Source organism: Gambusia affinis, linkage group LG09 (genome assembly GCF_019740435.1).
Source record: "Gambusia affinis linkage group LG09, SWU_Gaff_1.0, whole genome shotgun sequence".
NCBI lineage: Eukaryota > Metazoa > Chordata > Actinopteri > Cyprinodontiformes > Poeciliidae > Gambusia > Gambusia affinis.
In genome coordinates this window covers 14,321,849-14,343,483 of record NC_057876.1, presented here as the reverse complement: position 1 = coordinate 14,343,483, position 21,635 = coordinate 14,321,849, and the positions used below count along the sequence as shown (strand labels likewise).

Sequence of the window (21,635 nt, the reverse complement as noted above, 5' to 3'; positions counted from 1 at the left end):
AAAACATTTATTAAAAATGTATATTTCACATAACAGGATAGAAACTGAAAATTATCACAGAGACAATTTGACACACCAGCAACCTCACTTAAAACTTATTACCACAATTTTCATCATGTATTAATAGAATTAATGAATCTTTATATTGATTCCCTTAAATCGCTTGAAGCAGACGGCAAATAGTAAAATGTCAAGATGACAAAAACAAAATGTTTATAACTTCCTGAACCAGTATCCATAAACTCAGAAATTAATAGTCGCTGCCAAACATGTAGGAATAAGGACACTCAGATAAAGAAACCTGAATAACATTCCAAAACTCTTTTATGGAAACAATAAACTGTTTAACAATATTGAGTATCTGGGATCAGGTGCTTGTCTACATGTGCAATGACCACAAATAACTCAAATTCTGTTGATCCTTTAAGCATGGAGCTTTAATACCCGCGACAAAGTTAGTAAACGTATTAAAATACATATAGCATACCGATTAATCGAATTTCAACCACAACACCGATATCAAATGAATGCCATCAGGAAGAACGTACACATACACTTACCACTTCAGATGTTCTCCTCCTGTCAGGCAGCACTAGTGTGTTTGCATGACTTCCAGGTACTATAGTAGATCCAATACTCATTCTGGGTCCAACTAACATGTATCGTTTGTCTCCAGATCTGTACTGGATGCTGTGACAAAGTGTCCCATCATAATTAGTCTCTTGGAGATATTTAGAAGTATAGTCAGTGGATTTGGAGCACTGCATAGCAATCAGCACGATTATACTGATGATAAATAAAACTGAAACAGCTCCCAACGTGATCATCAGGTAAAAAGTCACATGATCATCATCATCATCCTTTGCTGCACTTTTAACATCAGAAGCTGCAAAAGCCTCTTTTGGCTCCACCAGTTTAACAATCACAGTAGCTGTTGCTGAGAGTGAAACGTTGCCATTATCCTTGACCAGTATGACCAGTTTGTGTTCAGCCTCGTCTGTCTCTGTGAATGAGCGAAGTGTTCTGATCTGTCCAGTGTAGCGGTCCAAACCAAACAGACTGTGGTCAGTAACTTCCTGCAGTGAAAACAGTAACCAGCCATTATATCCTATATCAGAGTCATAGGCTCTGACTTTAGTCACCAAGTGTCCTGCGTTCACATTACGGGGAATCTCCTCCACACCTTCAGCAGAACCATTGGAGCTGAGTGGATACAGGATGACTGGAGCGTTGTCGTTCTGATCCAGAATGAACACGTTCACTGTGACGTTGCTGCTGAGTGACGGAGTCCCAGAATCAGTGGCGACAACTTGGAACTGGAAAGTTTTTAGAGTTTCAAAGTCAAAACTTTTCAGCGCCGCGATGTCCCCAGTTTCAGAATTAACATTCAGAAAAGATGTCGGTATATTGGTTCCTTCTTTATTTCTTAAGATTAAATATGAAACAAGTGCATTACTACCTTCGTCATCATCAAGCGCTGAGACTGACAATATTTTCTCTCCTGGAGCGTTATTTTCTGTTATATAAAAAATATACGGATCTTTTTGGAATTCGGGCTTGTTGTCATTTATGTCAGACACAAGAACTGGTATAATCTTTTCTGATGATAAAGATTTTTCCCCTGCATCTTTCGCGATGATTCTAACATTATATCGAGCTTCCTTTTCTCTGTCCAAAATAGTTTTAGTTACTAGAGAATAAACGTTGTTTTGTAAAGATGGAGTTAGCAAAAACGGAAGGTCTTGGTTTATGTAACACAGAACTTTTCCATTCAGACCAGAATCAGCATCTTTTACACTAATGAGCGCCACTGTTGTCCCTGGCTTTGAATCTTCTGGTATCGCATGAGAAAATGACGTAACTTCAATTTTTGGTTCATTGTCATTCACGTCAACCACATTAATTACAACTGTTTTATCTGTCTTTAGTGTGGCTGCGCCGTTGTCAGATGCTTGAACATCAATTTCATATTTGCGACATTCTTCAAAATCTAACACTCCAGTCACAACAATGACACCAGTTATTGGGTTTAAGCTAAAACGTTCACGTACCCGTGCATCCACGTGATTTCCGAATGAATACATAACCTCTCCGTTTGAACCTTCATCTAAATCTGTTGCGCTAACTTGGATCACGGTCGTCCCAACAGGGGAGTTTTCTTTAATTGACACAGTGTATGCTTCCTGACTGAAAACTGGCGGGTTATCATTAACATCTGAAACATTAACAACTATTGTCATATTACCAGATTTTGGAGGTTTACCTCCATCTAATGCTGTCAGAAGTAACACATGACTTCTAGCTGATTCTCTGTCAAGAGGCTTTTCAAGAACTAAACTAGGTGTTTTACGGTCTTCACCCCGATCTTTCACCTCTAAACGGAAATGTCCATTCTGACTCAGCTTATATTGCTGAACAGAAAATAAGCCACTATCAGCATCACGTGCCTCTTGCAACTGAAATCTCGAGCCTGGCAGCGCAGATTCAGAAATTTCCAACATGCTTTCATTATGTGCGAAAACTGGCGCATGATCATTTACGTCCAATATCTCCACAGCGACGTGATGGATTTCCAGCGGGTTTTGGAGCACTGTTTTTAAATCAAGCACACAAACCTTGCTTCGATCGCAAATGTCCTCTCGATCAAATTTTCGGTCCACATACAAGACGCCATCATTTTGATTTACTCCAAAGAGAGGCTCTGTCGCTCCGTAAACAATACGGATGCCCCTCTGTTTCATTGTACTCTTGTCAAGACCTAAATCCTTCGTGATATTTCCAACAACTGTTCCCTCCTTAACTTCCTCGAAGATAGAATATCGAAACTGTGCTACAGAGCTGCTCCAGAATGAAAACAAAGTCATCATGAATGTGATCCATTTTATCCACTCGCTCCGTGTTATAGGCCGCCTTTGTTCCATGTTGAAAATTTGCTAAAATTAAAATATTATGAAATCCTTTACGAACATCGACTTTCATATAATAATATGCAATTCCCGCAACACGATGAAAAAGCAGCTGTTCTCTGGTAGAGAGTTTTCATGCAAAATACGAACCCGCATATAAAGCAAATGCTTATCTTCAGGAGAGAAAGAGGATGGATCAAGTGGAAATCATGACAAAAGCAGAACATGTTACTTGTCCTTATACTGACACCAAGTGATCCTCAGCAAAACTACAGTGACTCAATTACAGGGAAATAATGGGAAATGTATCCAAATGCTAAACATTTGATGAAACGAGCTAAAATGTTGTTGGCCTGAAAAGTGAAATGAATCCCAAAATTTCAGCACGTCTTTAAACAACCGTCATGGCATCCGCACAACTTTTGAAAGAACAGTGAAGGAGTTCGCTGTACAAATACATCATCACCACGGACAGCAATTTTCATGGCTTTGCAAAAGAAATCTGAACCACAAAAGAGTAAATAAATGGAAATAAAAATATAAAGGAAGCTATAGAGTAACTTGCATTGTTTACACCATAATTGCAAATGAATGTCCATGAATGTTTATAAATGAGCAACCTAAACATGTATTCACCAAAACGCAAACATATAATTGCCTAAAAAATTGCAGTTCAACGAAAAGTAGCACAAATTATTTTTGTCCAAATGGCTAGAGTAGAATTTATTTGTATTTGTTGTGACGTAGTCTTAAGAAAACATGATCGTTTTAAAACTTTCCATTTTAATATATTATTTTCAGTCATTCTATATCAGCAAAGCAGATAATTAATTTTTCCATCATAAAAAGGAAACCCATAAAAAAATCAGCAAAACAGCTCGCACTGACACAAAATAGAATCACAATAAACACGAAGGTGATTTAAAGAGTAACGGATTAAACCAAATGATACATTGTTTCAACCAAGGAAAACGCCTGCACAACAATGTAATCTCACCTCTTCAGATGTTCTCCTCCTGTCAGGTAGCACTAGTGTATTTGCATGACTTCCAGGTACTATAGTAGATCCAATACTCATTCTTGGTCCAACCAACATATATCGTTTGTCTCCAGATCTGTACTGGATGCTATGACAAAGGGTCCCATCATAATTAGGCTCTTGCAGATATTTAGAAGTATAGTCTGTGGATTTGGAGCACTGCATTGCAATCAGCACGATGATACTGATGATAAATAAAACTGAAACTGCGCCCAAAGTGATCATTAGGTAAAAAGTCACATTATCCTCCTCATTCTCCGTTGCTGCACTTTTAACATCGGAAGCTGCAAAAGCCTCTTTTGGTTCCACCAGTTTAACAATCACAGTAGCTGTTGCTGAGAGTGAAACGTTGCCATTATCCTTGACCAGTATGACCAGTTTATGTCCAGCCTCGTCTGTCTCTGTGAATGAGCGAAGTGTTCTGATCTGTCCAGTGTAGCGGTCCAAACCAAACAGACTGTGGTCAGTAACTTCCTGCAGTGAAAACAGCAACCAGCCATTATATCCTATATCAGCGTCATAGGCTCTGACTTTAGTCACCAAGTGTCCTGCGTTCACATTACGGGGAATCTCCTCCACACTTTCAGCAGAACCATTGGAGCTGAGTGGATACAGGATGACTGGAGCGTTGTCGTTCTGATCCAGAATAAACACGTTCACTGTGACGTTGCTGCTGAGTGACGGAGTCCCAGAATCAGTGGCGACAACTTGGAACTGGAAAGTTTTCAGAGTTTCAAAGTCGAAACTTTTCAGCGCCACTATGTCCCCAGTTTCAGAATTAACGTTTAGGAATGATGTCACAGTGTGTTCGTTACCTGTCGTTCTCATAAAGCTATATGCAATTTGAGAATTTTCTCCTTCATCCCGGTCTACTGCTCGCACCGAAAACACAGAGGCTCCTGGTGAGTTATTTTCTGTCACGTAACACGCATAAGGGCTCTGCAAAAACTCGGGACTGTTGTCATTTGCGTCTAAAATATTTAGACGTATTGTCCTTTGTGATTTTAATGCAGGTGTTCCTGCGTCCTTAGCTATTATAATGAGATCGTAGACGCATTTTTTTTCTCTGTCCAGCTCAGATTTTGTGACTACGGCAAACATGTTATCTTGAAACGATGGAGTTATTTTAAATGGCTCGTCATCAGCTACGTAGCTTGTTATTTTTCCATTAACACCGGAATCTAAATCTGTGATACTAATAAGTGCCACTGTCGTTCCTGGTCTGGAATCTTCTGAAACTGCACTTGAAAATGACGTCACTTCAATCTCAGGAGGTTGTCATTTAATCTCTGTAATTAATAATAACACTTTTTATCACGTTTTAATGGCTTCCTTTATCAGAGGCCTGTATATCAATATCATAGTTGTCTTTCTCTTCGAAGTCCACATGTCCTCTAACAGTGATCTCCCCTGTGATTGAGTCGATACTAAATATCTCTTTAATTTGATCTTTAACGTCACTGCCAAATGAATAAACTACTTCCCCATTAAGTCCTGCATCCATATCTGTTGCATTAACTTGGATCACTGTTGTGCCCACTGGAGCGTTTTCCTGCAACGACACCGAATATTTCTCTTTGGTGAATATTGGCATGTTGTCATTTACATCAATGACATCTATGTATATTTCAGCTGTGCCTGTCTTTGGTGGAGTCCCGCCATCAATAGCTCTAAGCACAAATTTATGACAATCTTTGGCCTCTCTGTCCAGCTGCTTCTGTAACTGCAATATTGGTGTTTTGCCATCTCTGCCGCGATCTTTAATTTCTAGCCGAAAATGATCATTCTGACTGATTGTGTACTGCTGGACCGCGTTAATACCACCATCTGGATCATGGGCCATCTGTAACTGGTACTGCGCTCCCGGTAGTGCGGATTCTGAGATCTCCAGTCGCTGTATGTTCTCGGGAAATTTGGGAGAGTGGTCGTTTAAATCTGCTATCTCAACTGTTACATAATGTATTTCCAGCGGATTTTCCAGAACTGTTTTGATATTGATCAAACATGCATTATTATCTTTACATACTTGCTCCCGATCTATTTGCTGCCTTGTATACATGATCCCGTCGTTCTCATTTACCGTAAAAAGAGGTTCATTCAAGCCGGACATAATTCGGAATCCCCTTCTTTTCATCACAGTCGCGTCTATTCCCAAATCCTTTGCTAGATTTCCAACAAGACTTCCCTCTTTGAGCTCCTCTGATATCGTATATCTCAGCTGCGCCGAAGAGCTGCTGAATCGAAAGCAAATATATTAGAGCAAACCATTTATCGGTCGCCCGCCGTGCATTTGTTTCTTTGTTCCATAACGAAAAACATGAATTGGACAAAAAGGCCGTTACTTGAAATGATGTAAACCACACGTAAAATGAATGTTTATAAGTGTAGAATGTGTAATGTTTGACACAAAACAACTAAAATGGTCCCGTTTCAGTTCTCCGGACACCTTCAGCAAAATGTCTTGCCCGAATGAAAAGAATAATTTCTACATCCAAGGGAGGACGCTGAGACGGTATCAGGCGTTATATTGTTAATATACCGCCACCTTGTGAAAAGCACATGAAATCATCAATTGCTTAAAGGATATGCTGATGAGAGAATATTTGCTTTATTTTTAATAATTTTGTTGCATAAATACCCAGGGAAGCAACGGATGAATGCTGCTTTACATTAAATTGAAATTAAATTTATATTAAAAGAACAATTGAAATAATTTTCAGTTTGTAAGTTCTTAAAAGAATTTATGACAGGGGGAAAAAAGAAAAAAAATATTTTCAGACTTGAAATGCATGAACAGATATGTTCTTACCTCTTCAGATGTTCTCCTCCTGTCAGGCAGCACTAGTGTGTTTGCATGACTCCCAGGTACTATAGTAGATCCAACACTCATTCTGGGTCCAACTAACATGTATCGTTTGTCTCCAGATCTGTACTGGATGCTGTGACAAAGTGTCCCATCATAATTTGTCTCTTGGAGATATTTAGAAGTATAGTCTGTAGATTTGGAGCACTGCATTGCAATCAGCACGATGATACTGATGATGAATAGAACAGAAACTGCGCCCAAAGTGATCATCAGGTAAAAAGTCACATCATTTCCTTCATCATCCGTTGCTGCACTTTTAACATCAGCAGCTGCAAAAGCCTCTTTTGGTTCCACCAGTTTAACAATCACAGTAGCTGTTGCTGAGAGTGAAACGTTGCCATTATCCTTGACCAGTATGACCAGTTTATGTTCAGCCTCGTCTGTCTCTGTGAATGAGCGAAGTGTTCTGATCTGTCCAGTGTAGCGGTCCAAACCAAACAGACTGTGGTCAGTAACTTCCTGCAGTGAAAACAGTAACCAGCCATTATATCCTACATCAGCGTCATATGCTCTGACTTTAGTCACCAAGTGTCCTGCGTTCACATTACGGGGAATCTCTTCCACACCTTCAGCAGAACCATTGGAGCTGAGTGGATACAGGATGACTGGAGCGTTGTCGTTCTGATCCAGAATGAACACGTTCACTGTGACGTTGCTGCTGAGTGACGGAGTCCCAGAATCAGTGGCGACAACTTGGAACTGGAAAGTTTTTAGCGTTTCAAAGTCAAAACTCTTTAGCGCTGCTATTTGTCCATTTTCTGAGTTAATGTTTAAATGTATGCCGTATTTGATCTGCTCTATCTCTCACAATTTGATAAGAAATATTGCATTTTCGTTCATCATCGCGCTCGCTTACAGAAAACACTGTTCCCCTGGATTATTTTCTGATAAATAAAACTGCAATGTGCTTTTCTCAAAACGAGGACTGTTGTCATTCACATCAGAAACATGAATACTGAGTGTTTTCAACGTAATTAAAGGTGGATTTCCACAATCACTGGCTTGTATTAATATTTCGTAAAGAGAAACCTTCTCTCTATCTAAATGTTCTTTTGTAACAAGTGAATACATGTTTTCCTTATAGGATGGCTTCAATTCAAAAGATACATCATTAAATATACGTGAGATAATCTTTCCATTAACTCCAGAGTCTTTATCTGCTACACTGATAAGAGAAATTGTTGTTCCCGGTTTTGAATCTTCTGATATTGTATTTGACAGAGATGTCACATCTATCCTTGGTGAGTTATCGTTCACATCTTTTATCTTCACAACCACTCTACACCTCCCTGTTAAAGGAGGCGTTCCCTTGTCTGATGCTTCAATGTCAATTTTGTAGATTTCAGATTCCTCAAAGTCCAAAGCTGCTTTTAATTTGATTTGACCTGTTAACTTTTCCAATTCAAATATGCTGTAAATTTTAGGTGCCAATGTTTTGGCAATATTGTACTCAATTTCTCCGTTATTTCCCTCATCTGGATCTGTTGCATGAACTCTTGTAACAATAGTTCCTACTGAAGCATTTTCATATATCTGTACTTGGTAAACATCCTGGTTGAAGGATGGACGGTTATCGTTACTATCAAGCACAGTTACTGAAACATTAAGTGTCGCTGATCTCGGAGGTTTTCCTCCATCAATTGCTGTAACAAACAACACAAGTTTCTTAGTTTGTTCTCGGTCTAGAGGCTTCTTTAGCACTAAAAATGGTATTTGGTCCTCATCGCTCTGACTTAGATCTATGTCAAAATGATCATTTGATGACAAGCTGTATGTGCGGATTGAATTCACTCCTGCATCGGGATCACGGGCCGCTTGAAGCTGAAATCGTGTTCCGAGTGAAGTATGCTCAGCTATTTCAATATGTTGCTCCGTTTTTGTAAAATTTGGGGAGTGATCATTCACATCTTTAATTTCAATAGCGACGTAATGCATCTCCAAGGGATTTTCCACAATAATTTTTAGCTCCGTAACGCATAGGCCTTCCCCGTGACAGAGCTCCTCTCTGTCAAATTTTCTACGAACCTCCAAGGCACCGTTATCCATGTTTACGTCGAACAGTCTGTTTTCCGACCCGGAAACAACTCGTAGCCGCCGATCAGTTAAATGTGATTTCTCCAGACCAAGATCCTTCGCAATATTTCCAATGACGGTTCCCTCTTTCACCTCCTCCGGAACAGAGTACCTCAGTTCAGCCGCAGTCTGCTTCACGAAAATCAGGAGAAGGTGTAAAAGAAAAACACGCCAAAAATAGCCACGCGATCGTTTCCAGTTTGCCATCCTCATTCAGCCTCACATTCACTCTAGGTGTAATATTTGTGGCGATGATTTTTTTTTTCTTGATCAAACTCCCAGATGAAACACTACATCTCTCGTTCTTTCATCAAAGATGCTCTGTGTGGTGGAACAGCAAACAAAAGACTTGGTCTGAGAATGGACCGTCTCTGCCGGTTTGGATGTATTACAACGACACCTTGTGGACACTATAGTTTATTTTATTTTATGAAAATTGCTCAGTGACAAATCTCTGTCTTCTGTGCGTTCAGAAAATCAGCATTTCTAGACAATGAGTCAACTCTTCATTAGTTCAGTCAGTAAACAGAAATCATGTCGGGCAAGCTCTTTGCATAGCTGTGACACAAATATCGTTCTTTTACATTAACCACAGATAAGCATATAATTAGCTCCTTGATAACATAATGAAAGATCGCTCACTCAATGCTTGTTCTGTAAAATATTCCTCTCATCCATGTCTATGTGCCTCCTATCTGCCAGTCTTTGTTCCAGCGAGCCTATTGAATTCAGCACCATGGACAGCAAATTATCCAAATCCCGCAGTCAGCTCACTACACCCAAATGCGTTCATAGCATTTAAAATTATTTCAGTTTACAAACTTACTGCAAGCAAACCAGATTATGTGGAAACTACAAGAAAATGTGAACGTACCCCAAAGGTTGCTTTTACACAACAGTGACAACAACAACAGCAACCAAAAACAAACAACAACAAAAACGTTGAAAGTTATCTTGGAGACAATGATTTATTCTGGCGAATGAAAAGGAATCAATTAAAAAAATTAAAAAATGTAAGGAAGCAAGAAATTATTTACAAAAAAACAGAAAAAACCTTTTCAAGGACTGCAATTGAAGACATCCCACTAAAGCTCTCAGACTAAGTTCTGTTGGTAAGACTGGAAGAAATCAAATTATGATACCCACGCATATAGAAAATAACAAATGGGCTATTACAAATGATCAATTAAGACGAAAAAACACAAAGTCTGACGCTATCTGATACCAACAGAAACAACAGCAATGAAATGGGAAAGAACATATCAGCGGGAATATTTCATGAGCGGGAAGAGTGACATGAACCAACGATTTCTAGTAAAACACTTACCTGTTCAGATGTTCTCCTCCTGTCAGGCAGCACTAGTGTGTTTGCATGACTTCCAGGTACTATAGTAGATCCAACACTCATTCTGGGTCCAACCAACATGTATCGTTTGTCTCCAGATCTGTACTGGATGCTGTGACAAAGTGTCCCATCATAATTAGTCTCTTGGAGATATTTAGAAGTATAGTCTGTCGATTTGGAGCACTGCATTGCAATCAGCACGATGATACTGATGATAAATAAAACAGAAACGGCGCCCAAAGTGATCATCAGGTAAAAAGTCACATTATCCTCCTGATTCTCCGTTGTTGCACTTTTAACGTCAGAAGCTGCAAAAGCCTCTTTTGGTTCCACCAGTTTAACAATCACAGTAGCTGTTGCTGAGAGTGAAACGTTGCCATTATCCTTGACCAGTATGACCAGTTTATGTTCAGCCTCGTCTGTCTCTGTGAATGAGCGAAGTGTTCTGATCTGTCCAGTGTAGCGATCCAAACCAAACAGACTGTGGTCAGTAACTTCCTGCAGTGAAAACAGTAACCAGCCATTATATCCTATATCAGCGTCATAGGCTCTGACTTTAGTCACCAAGTGTCCTGCGTTCACATTACGGGGAATCTCCTCCACACCTTCAGCAGAACCATTGGAGCTGAGTGGATACAGGATGACTGGAGCGTTGTCGTTCTGATCCAGAATGAACACGTTCACTGTGACGTTGCTGCTGAGTGACGGAGTCCCAGAATCAGTGGCGACAACTTTGAACCCGAAAGTTTTCAGAGTTTCAAAGTCAAAACTCTTTAGCGCTGCTATTTGTCCATTTTCTGAGTTGATATTTAAAAATGCCGACATATCATCTCGACTCCCTTCTCTCACAATATGATAAGAAATAGCTGAATTTTCGTTCATATCAATGTCTGTCGCGCTTACAGAAAACACTTTTGCCCCAGCAGCATTATTTTCTGATAAATAAAACTGCAATGGACTTTTCGTAAAACGAGGACTGTTGTCATTCACATCAGAAACATGAATATTGAGTGTTTTCACCGTAATTAAAGGTGGATTACCGCAATCACTGGCTTGTATTAATATTTTGTAAAGAGAAACCTTCTCTCTATCTAAATTTTCTTTTGTAACAAGTGAATACATGTTTTCCTTATAGGATGTCTTCAATTCAAAAGGTACATCATTAAGTATACGTGAGATAATCTTTCCATTAACATCAGAGTCTTTATCTGTTACACTGATAAGAAAAATTGTTGTTCCCGGTTTTGAATCTTCTGATATAGTATTTGACAGAGATGTGACATCTATCCTTGGTGAGTTATCGTTTACATCTTTTATCTTCACAACCACTCTACACCTTCCTGTTAAAGGAGGCGTTCCATTGTCTGATGCTTCAATGTCAATTTTGTAGATTTCAGATTCCTCAAAGTCCAAAGGTGCTTTTAATTTGAGTTGACCTGTTAACTTTTCCAATTCAAATACGCTGTAAATTTTCGGTGCTAGTGTGTTAGCTATGCTGTACTCAATTTCTCCGTTTGTTCCCTCATCTGGATCTGTTGCATGAACTCTTGTAACAATAGTTCCTACTGTAGCATTTTCATATATCTCTACTTGGTAAACGTCCTGGCTGAATGATGGACGGTTATCATTGATATCAAGCACAGTGACTGAAACATTAAGTGTCGCTGATCTCGAAGGTTTTCCTCCATCTTTTGCCGTAACAAACAATACAAGTTTCTTATGTTGTTCTCTGTCTAGAGGCTTCTTTAGCACTAAAAATGGTATTTTGTCCTCATCGCTCTGACTTAGATCTATATCAAAATATTCATTTGATGATAACGAGTATGATCGTATTGAATTCACTCCTGCATCGGGATCACGAGCCATTGGCAGCTGAAATCGTGTGCCTACGGCCGTATGTTCGGCAATTTGAAATTGTTGTTCTGTTTTTGTAAAATTTGGGGAGTGATCATTGATATCCGTAATTTCAACAGCGACGTGGTGCATCTCCAAGGGATTTTCCACAATAATTTTGAGCTCCACGAGGCAGGCGCCTTCACCATGACAGAGCTCCTCTCTGTCAAATTTTCTACGAACCTGTAATCCTCCGTTATCCAAATTAACATCAAACAATGTGTTTTCGGATCCGGAAACAACCCGTAGCCGTCGATCAGTTAAGTGTGATTTCTCCAGACCAAGATCCTTCGCAATATTTCCAATTACGGTTCCCTCTTTCACTTCTTCTGGAACAGAGTACCTCAGTTGAGCCGCAGCCTGCTTCGTGGAAATCAGCAGAAGATGTAAAAGAAAAACATGCCAACGGCAGTCGCTCGATCGTTTCCCGTTTTCCATCGTTATTTAGCCTCACATGCGCTCCCGGTGTATCATTTGTGACAATTACTATGTTCTATATCAAATCCCGAAATGGATTCTTAAATCTCCCGTTCTTTCATCAAAAGTGCCCTGCGTGATGGAAGAGCAAACAAAAGACTAGGTCTAATAAGGGAATCTCTGCATTGATATGGTTATTTTGCAACGACACCTTGTGGACAAACATGGTTTATTGTATCTATGGAGATTTCAAACGAAAACAGCTTTGTTTTCTTTCCTTTCATTAAATAAACACAATGAAGTAATAAGTGACGACTGAAATACATCAGTCATCAAACATACATCATAGCGGGTGATTTTTTTTGTGTAGAGGTGACCTTTAAAGCTTTCTTATGCACTTTAAAGAAGTGGTAACACAAAAAACATGGAGGACTCATTGTGTTATGTAAAATATTTTACTCAAACCACATCTATGTACACTACTCTTTCGCTCTCCAACACTGTTTTCCAGAAAGGCAATCGAATTCAGAACCACGGACAGCTAATCATGCTACTTCCACACTCTACCGGGTGAACCTAATTATGTTCTGTTCAAGCATTACAATGTTTAAACCTTCTTGAAACTAGCTATATTATTTAGAAACTGAAAGGAAATATGACTGTACGTCAAAATGTAAGTTTACACATTTCTAAATAAATAAATAAATACTGTACTAACTTAATCGTTTTGTGGGGAATTAGACAGATTTCATCAAGCAAGATGTAAGTAAGGTGACGAGTATGTATTTAGAACACAACCCAGAAATAACTGAACAATGTTCAGATCTAAATACATTTCTAGGAAATGTTAAAAAATAAACTGTCTTTTAAATGCTTTAAGCTAAATAATATTGTTTTAAAAAGCACTCAAGTATTATGATAATTGCAAAAAGAAGCCTGAGTTCAGAGGTCTGCGTAAAAAAGGAAATGAACAAGGAAATGAATGACTCTTCAGATAAAGAGCAAAAATTCCAAGTCTAAAACTTTATTTTTCCCAATCTATTATTGCAATGAATATACAGAGGGAATTAGTAACAGGAAAAGTTGGTAAGTGAAAGGAGTCAAAACTGAAATAAGCTGAAGTTTCTAATTGCACAGGCTGCCACTTCAGCTGTACTTCCTTTCAGGTAGCACCAGTATATTTGCATGATTTTTCAATACTATAGTACATTACATGCTCATCTGGGGTTCAACTAACATGTAGTTTGCCTGCAAATCTAAACTGTATGCTGTAACACAATGATCAACAACACAACAATCTTAGTGAATCAGCTAAATCAACTGGTCCCTTTTCAGTTCTCCAGATATCATCAACAAAATGCGTAGCTTGAATGAAGAAGATGGTTTCTGCATCCCAAACAGCCAGAGTAAAATGTATAAAGCATTTTACTATCAGTATACTGAGACCTTGTGAGGAACAAACAAAATGATCTATTGAAAGTATTCCAGATATGTAAATAACTTTTTCGATCTTTAATCAAATAGGGTTTTTTTTTAATCCATACCAAGGAACAGCAACAGACCCATAATGCTTTATATTGCATTGAAACAAAAATGAGATAACTTCTCAAATATTCTAGATCTCATCCGAAAAGATCATTAAAAAAGAAGAAAAAGAAAAACACAGCATTTCATTCCAAACTTGCAATGTCTGAGTAGATATGTTCTTACCTCTTCAGATGTTCTCCTCCTGTCAGGCAGCACCAACGTGTTTGCATGACTTCCAGGTACTATAGTAGATCCAATACTCATTCTGGGTCCAACCAACATATATCGTTTGTCTCCAGATCTGTACTGGATGCTGTGACAAAGTGTCCCATCATAATTAGTCTCTTGGAGATATTTAGAAGTATAGTCTGTAGATTTGGAGCACTGCATTGCAATCAGTACGATGATACTGATGATAAACAGAATAGAAACAGCTCCCAACGTGATCATTAGGTAAAAAGTCATATTATCCTCCTCATTCTCCGTTGCTGCACTTTTAACATCAGAAGCTGCAAAAGCCTCTTTTGGTTCCACCAGTTTAACAATCACAGTAGCTGTTGCTGAGAGTGAAACGTTGCCATTATCCTTGACCAGTATGACCAGTTTATGTTCAGCCTCGTCTGTCTCTGTGAATGAGCGAAGTGTTCTGATCTGTCCAGTGTAGCGGTCCAAACCAAACAGACTGTGGTCAGTAACTTCCTGCAGTGAAAACAGCAACCAGCCATTATATCCTATATCAGCGTCATAGGCTCTGACCTTAGTCACCAAGTGTCCTGCGTTCACATTACGGGGAATCTCCTCCACACCTTCAGCAGAACCATTGGAGCTGAGTGGATACAGGATGACTGGAGCGTTGTCGTTCTGATCCAGAATGAACACGTTCACTGTGACGTTACTGCTCAGTGACGGAGTCCCAGAATCAGTGGCGACAACTTGGAACTGGAAAGATTTTAGAGTCTCAAAGTCAAAACTCTTTAGCGCTGCTATTTGTCCATTTTCTGAGTTGATATTCAAAAATGCCGTCACATCATCTCGACTCCCTTCTCTCACAATATGATAAGAAATAGCGGAATTTTCGTTCATATCAATGTCTGTCGCGCTTACAGAAAACACTGTTGCCCCAGCAGCATTATTTTCTGATAAATAAAACTGCAATGTGCTTTTCTCAAAACGAGGACTGTTGTCATTCACATCAGAAACCTGAATACTGAGTGTTTTCACCGTAATTAAAGGTGGATTACCGCAATCACTGGCTTGTATTAATATTTCGTAAAGAGAAACCTTCTCTCTATCTAAATGTTCTTTTGTAACAAGTGAATACATGTTTTCCTTATAGGATGGCTTCAATTCAAAAGGTACATCATTAAGTATACGTGAGATAATCTTTCCATTAACATCAGAGTCTTTATCTGTTACACTGATAAGAGAAATCGTTGTTCCCGGTTTTGAATCTTCTGATATAGTATTTGACAGAGATGTGACATCTATCCGTGGTGAGTTATCGTTTACATCCTTTATCTTCACAACTACTCTACATCTCCCTGTTAAAGGAGGCGTTCCCTTGTCTGATGCTTCAATGTCAATTTTGTAAATTTCAAATTCCTCAAAATCAAGAAGTGCTTTTAATTTAATTTCCCCTGTTAATGAGTTTATTTCAAATGTTTCATGTATTTTTGGTTGTAACGCCTTAGCAAAACTGTATTGAATTTCTCCGTTATTTCCCTCGTCTGGATCTGTTGCATTAACTCTTGTAACAACAGTGCCAACTGATACATTTTCATATATCTGTACTTGGTAAACATCCTGGCTGAAGGACGGGCGGTTATCGTTGCTATCAAGCACAGAGACTGAAACATTAAGTGTCGCTGATCTCGGAGGTTTTCCTCCATCAATTGCTGTAACTGATAGCAGAAGTTTCTTTCTTTTTTCCCTGTCTAGAGGTTTCTTTAGAACTAAAAATGGTATTTTGTCTTCGTCGCTTTGACTTACATCTATATCAAAATAATCATTTGATGATAACGTGTACGTGCGGATTGAATTCCCGCCTATATCGGGGTCAGTGGCCGCTTGCAGCTGAAATCGTGTTTCGACAGCAGTATGTTCGGCAATTTCAAAATGCTGCTCTTTATCTAGGAACCTTGGGGAGTGGTCATTGACATCTGTAACTTCCACAACAACATGGTGCATTTCTAGCGGGCTTTCAACAATGATCTTTAGCTCCATTAAGCATACACCACCACCGTGACATATCTCCTCTCTGTCAATTTTTCTACGAACCTGTAAGGCGCCGTTATTCGTGTTAACACTGAAAAGCACATTTTCAGATCCCGAAACAAGACGCAGGCGCCGATCAGTTAAATGTGCTTTCTCCAGACCAAGATCCTTGGCAATATTTCCAACGACGGTTCCCTCCTTCACCTCCTCTGGAACGGAGTACCTCAGTTCAGCCGCAGCTTGCTTCGCGAAAATCAGAAGAAGGTGTAAAAGAAAAACAGGCCAACTGTGGTCATTCGATCGTCTCCAGGTCGCCATTATTTCTCAGCATATTACGTTTTCCTCTTTTTGTCCATGGATTAATTTTCTAATTCAGATTGTGGGCTAGGTTTGCTAGCTTCTTCCATCCGATCTACCATCCGCTGTGCAGCAACAAACAAAAGATTTGATGAAAGACAGTCTAGGGACAGTCTAAATCAGGAATGTTGTATAGCAACGACACCAAGTGGACATTACAGACCAGTATTTGAAGAAGCTTTGTTTCCTGTAACACGCTGCTGAAAGACATGCGTTATGTAGTTCCAAAAGTCAAGGCATGAATACAACTATTAAACATTCTAATTAATCTAGTAAATGCATAAAGACAATAATGTATTAGTTTCCCATTACCTTAAGATAAATGTTTTTTCGTTTTCCTTTTTTAATGCATAACTTGGAATATGTCTTCAGCTTGCAATACCAGCGACGCACGCATTGCAGTTAAGTTTCGATCTCTCAGAAAACGATGAGGGGGAAAAAATAGATCTGTGAAGTGCAAACCGTCTTTCATTTTAACCTCATTGCAAATATGTATTTCAGCACCAGAGACAGCTAATGTCTCTTATTACACAGTTGCGTTTCTCAACCAGTGCACTACTTGCTTACTTTAACGATTGTTTCAATTGTTAAAGTCAAAATCGCAAAAAATCATAAAACGTATTTTTAGATTCTGTTTGAAAATGCACCTTGATGCATTGCAGTGTCCTTAACACATGTAAAATAAATTAATTACAACTGCTCATTGAAATGTCTCGCACAGATTGTATTTACTTGTGAATATCTACAGTTCAAGGACGTGGAAAACATGAAAAATGAAACTTCTGAACCTGTCAGCAATCAATAAAAGGCATGACTTTAACTGTGTTCTGATCCAGTCCACCCGGCCAGATTAAAGCGCTATTAGCACATCCTGCTTCGCTCGTGCCCGTTTTCTTCTCACCTCCGGGGTAATACAAGCCGGGTCAAGCCACATATTGCTTGACTCAATCAACTCATTGATTGACCAGTGATACAGGTCACGGAAGAATCCAAACAACAACTTCTCAACCACCACAATGGACCACCGGACATACCGTCTGATATCACAGAACTGCTCAGTGTGACGGAGCGTACTTATGAATTTAATATGGAGCAAAATAATAGGCTAATCTGAACTGTTTTCTTTATGTTTGGGTCAGCAGGGCATTCCCATAAAACAAAAATAATAATAATAAAAATTAGTTCGTTTGAGCTCTTCAAAACTACAACTTTCTCCATTGCTGAATGTAGCTGCAAACATCCTCGGAGAATCGACTACAGCTTTTGCGAACTCGCATCCCTCCCGAGTTCCTGCCCATATTCACAACCATTACACAAAGTAGCAGAGCGTCACGTGACGCTCCAGCCGAACCAGACACAGTGAAACTTGCCATTGGAAAATAAACGTCAATCGCGTTTTACGTGGCCGTGAATATCAGAAATCCAATCTGATAAAACTTTAAAGTGAAAAAACAATTACAACCAAGTCAGATACTGTATGGTGCAAAGTGAAAAGTCTTTAAGATGAAAAATCAAATGAAGTCTGCAGATATGGAAATGCATTGTAAACAGGATGAAGAAAATGATTATAGAACAATTTTACATTTAAGTGATCATCAGTCACAAAAAATTACATATTTAACCTCGTCATCCTTTGCTGCAGACCAAACAAAACCAGGTTCATAATTATAGCAGCTTTTACAGAGTGAGCGTTACCATTGCCTTGAATTAGTTCGATCCGTTGATGTTCTGTCTGATCTGTCTCTCAGATTTTATCTTGTTCCTCTTTCTCTGACGAAGCAGTTTACGTCAGTACCAGGAACAGAGTCTGACGCTATTTTGACAATTCGCTGAACGAAAGAAATTTATGTTAAGTTGTTTTTGCAACGTGCATGCTAACTTATGAAGAACGTGTGTGGCTGTGAAAAATTAATAAAGTACGGTAAAAATCTGCGTTTACAAGTTATTGGAGTTTTGGTGGATTACGTTGCCTTCATCGATGCACAACGAAAGTGCAATGTGGCGTGACTGTTTAAAAAAAATTATGAAACTGAATGTTGATTAAAATAATAATAATTAAAAAAATTCAGGCAAATGTCATGTCCTGAAATATGCTTTAAAACTGCTTGCTTCAAAAATTTTCTTATGACAGTTTTGCTCTGTTAGCAACGTAAGGTATATTTGGCAGTTTAAACCTGTGCAGAAAAACTGTGACGAAATTAATAAAAAAAAATAAAACAGTATATTTTGTCTAAAAATTTAATTATCAACTATATAATAGCAATAACTATGTTAAAAAAAAAAAAAAAAAAAAAAAAAAAACAGGAACCCGAATAAGTAAATAAATTAAAGTACATTGCCTACCTCTTCAGATGTTCTCCTCCTATCCGGCAGCACTAGTGTGTTTGCATGACTTCCAGGTACTATAGTAGATCCAATACTCATTCTGGGTCCAACCAACATGTACCGTTTGTCTCCAGATCTGTACTGGATGCTGTGACAAAGTGTCCCATCATAATTTGTCTCTTGCAGATATTTAGAAGTATATTCTGTGGATTTGGAGCACTGCATTGCAATCAGCACGATGATACTGATGATAAATAAAACTGAAACTGCACCCAAAGTGATCATCAAATAAAAAGTCACATGATCATCCTCATTCTCCGTTGTTGCACTTTTAACATCAGAAGCTGCAAAAGCCTCTTTTGGTTCCACCAGTTTAACAATCACAGTAGCTGTTGCTGAGAGTGAAACGTTGCCATTATCCTTGACCAGTATGACCAGTTTATGTTCAGCCTCGTCTGTCTCTGTGAATGAGCGAAGTGTTCTGATCTGTCCAGTGTAGCGGTCCAAACCAAACAGACTGTGGTCAGTAACTTCCTGCAGTGAAAACAGCAACCAGCCATTATATCCTATATCAGCGTCATAGGCTCTGACTTTAGTCACCAAGTGTCCTGCGTTCACATTACGGGGAATCTCCTCCACACCTTCAGCAGAACCGTTGGAGCTGAGTGGATACAGGATGACTGGAGCGTTGTCGTTCTGATCCAGAATGAACACGTTCACTGTGACGTTGCTGCTGAGTGACGGAGTCCCAGAATCAGTGGCGACAACTTGGAACTGGAAGGTTTTCAGAGTTTCAAAGTCGAAACTTTTAAGAGCTGATATTTGCCCGGTATCAGAATTGACATTCAAGAAGCTCGTTACGTCATTTTGTCTGACTATATTATATACCACAGCTGCGTTTTTATTGACATCGTTATCTGTTGCACTTACTGAGAAAATTGAAGCGCCAGCAACGTTGTTCTCTTTCAGGTAAAATTGTAACGGGTTTTGTGAGAATTGTGGACTGTTATCATTCACATCTGATATTTGAATTCTGAGAACTTTAACCGCAGATAATGGAGGTTCGCCGCAATCCGTTCCTCTTATTGTTATTTCGTATTGTTGCTCCTTTTCTCTGTCCAGAACATCTTTGGTGACAACCGAATAAATGTTCTCCTTGTAGGAAGGCTTTAGCTCAAAGGGCACATTGCCGGCTATCTGCACTATCACCTTTCCGTTGACACTTGAATCTTTATCCGTTACACTAATAAGTGAAATCACTGTACCAGGCTTTGAGTCTTCAGAGACAGTGTCTGAAAGTGACGTGACCTCTATTTCCGGAGCGTTATCATTCACGTCTTTTATCTTTATAATAACTCTGCATCGCCCTATAAGTGGAGGCTGTCCTTTGTCAGATGCTTGAACATCTAGCTTAAAAGTGTCAGAATCCTCAAAATCTAGAGCATTTTCCAGTGTTATTTCTCCACTCACGCTATCTAACCGGAATACTTCATATGATTTACGCGGCAGTGTTTTGCTAAGGCTGTACTCTATCTCCCCATTTGTTCCTTCATCCGGATCTGTTGCATTTAATGTTGTAAGAGTTGTGCCAAGTAATGCATTTTCTTGAATTTCAATTTGATAAATCTCTTTATTGAATGCTGGGCGGTTGTCATTACTATCAAGGACAATAATAGAAATATTAAGTGTCGCCGATTTTGGAGGTTTGCCTCCGTCGGCCGCTGTTAAAACAAACACGTGCTTTTTCTTTTGCTCTCTGTCTAAGGATTTTTTTAATACTAAATATGGCACTTTCTCCTCCTCGCTCTGGATTACCTCAATATCAAAATGCTCATTTGATGTTAATGTGTACGTGCGGATGGAGTTTATTCCAGCATCCGGATCACGGGCCGCATCCAGCTGAAATCTTGTTCCTAGTGATGACTGTTCTCCTATTTCAAACGTTTGTTCGCTTTCAGAAAAGCTGGGATAATGATCATTTACATCTGCTATATCGACAACAACATGGTGCATCTCCAAGGGGTTTTCAACGAGAATCTTCAGCTCCATTAGGCATGCGCCACTGCCGTGACAAATTTCCTCTCTGTCAATTTTTCTACGAACCTGTAAAGCGCCGTTGTCTGAATTCACCTCGAAATATGCCTCCTTGGATCCAGGCACAACACGAAACCGACGATCAACCAATGAGGCTTTATCCAAACCAAGATCTTTGGCAATATATCCCACAGCGGTTCCTTCGTTTACCTCCTCTGGGATGGAGTACCTCAGTTCAGCCAGAACTTGTTCCGCGACAATCAGCAGTACGGCGAAATAAAAACCAAACCAGCCACGATTAGGTGATCTAAACACTCTCGCCATTGTTTCCAGCCTCACGCGTCCACTTTTGTTCTTTTTTCTGTGTCAGTTCCAGTTTCCAAATCCGATGCAGATATGATATCCCCCGTCCCTTCCGCTTATGTTGCCTACATCTCCGGCTAACAGCTACCTAACAAAAGATTTTACTAGTGGGAGGAACCCTGAATCTTAGCGGTTTGCTGTGTTGTAGTGACACCAAGAGGGAAGCATTGAATACTATTTAATTTAGTCCGCTATAAATACAATCATGCAAATTTAACAGTGTATATCCTAATCCCTTATTAGTTGCACATAATAGTAAACGACGTGCGGTTAAGA

At 39.2% G+C, this 21,635-nt stretch overlaps 2 protein-coding genes across 7 annotated transcripts in view; both read right to left on the bottom strand.

The window, feature by feature from the left end:
• LOC122836606 (protocadherin alpha-C2-like) overlaps positions 1 to 21,635 on the bottom strand; it is a 189,162-nt gene that overhangs the window by 142,214 nt on the left and 25,313 nt on the right. The window contains exon 1 of one of the 6 annotated variants that reach the window (XM_044126267.1): positions 18,981 to 21,342. The exons of 3 other annotated variants lie outside the window; for them this stretch is intronic. In XM_044126267.1, coding sequence (XP_043982202.1) covers positions 18,981 to 21,320 — 2,340 coding nt within the window. In that variant the 5' untranslated portion in view covers positions 21,321 to 21,342. Of the gene's footprint in view, positions 1 to 560; positions 2,933 to 14,249; positions 16,679 to 18,980; positions 21,343 to 21,635 lie in introns of those variants that run through there. 2 more of the 6 variants (XM_044126266.1, XM_044126259.1) reach the window with 2 other exon arrangements.
• LOC122837417 (protocadherin Fat 4-like) lies at positions 3,865 to 12,637 on the bottom strand. The gene is given in 6 exon segments (XM_044127772.1): positions 3,865 to 5,219; positions 5,222 to 5,275; positions 5,278 to 6,179; positions 6,852 to 7,510; positions 8,837 to 9,013; positions 10,212 to 12,637. Coding segments are annotated over 6 exon segments (5,496 nt in total). The 5' UTR covers positions 12,561 to 12,637.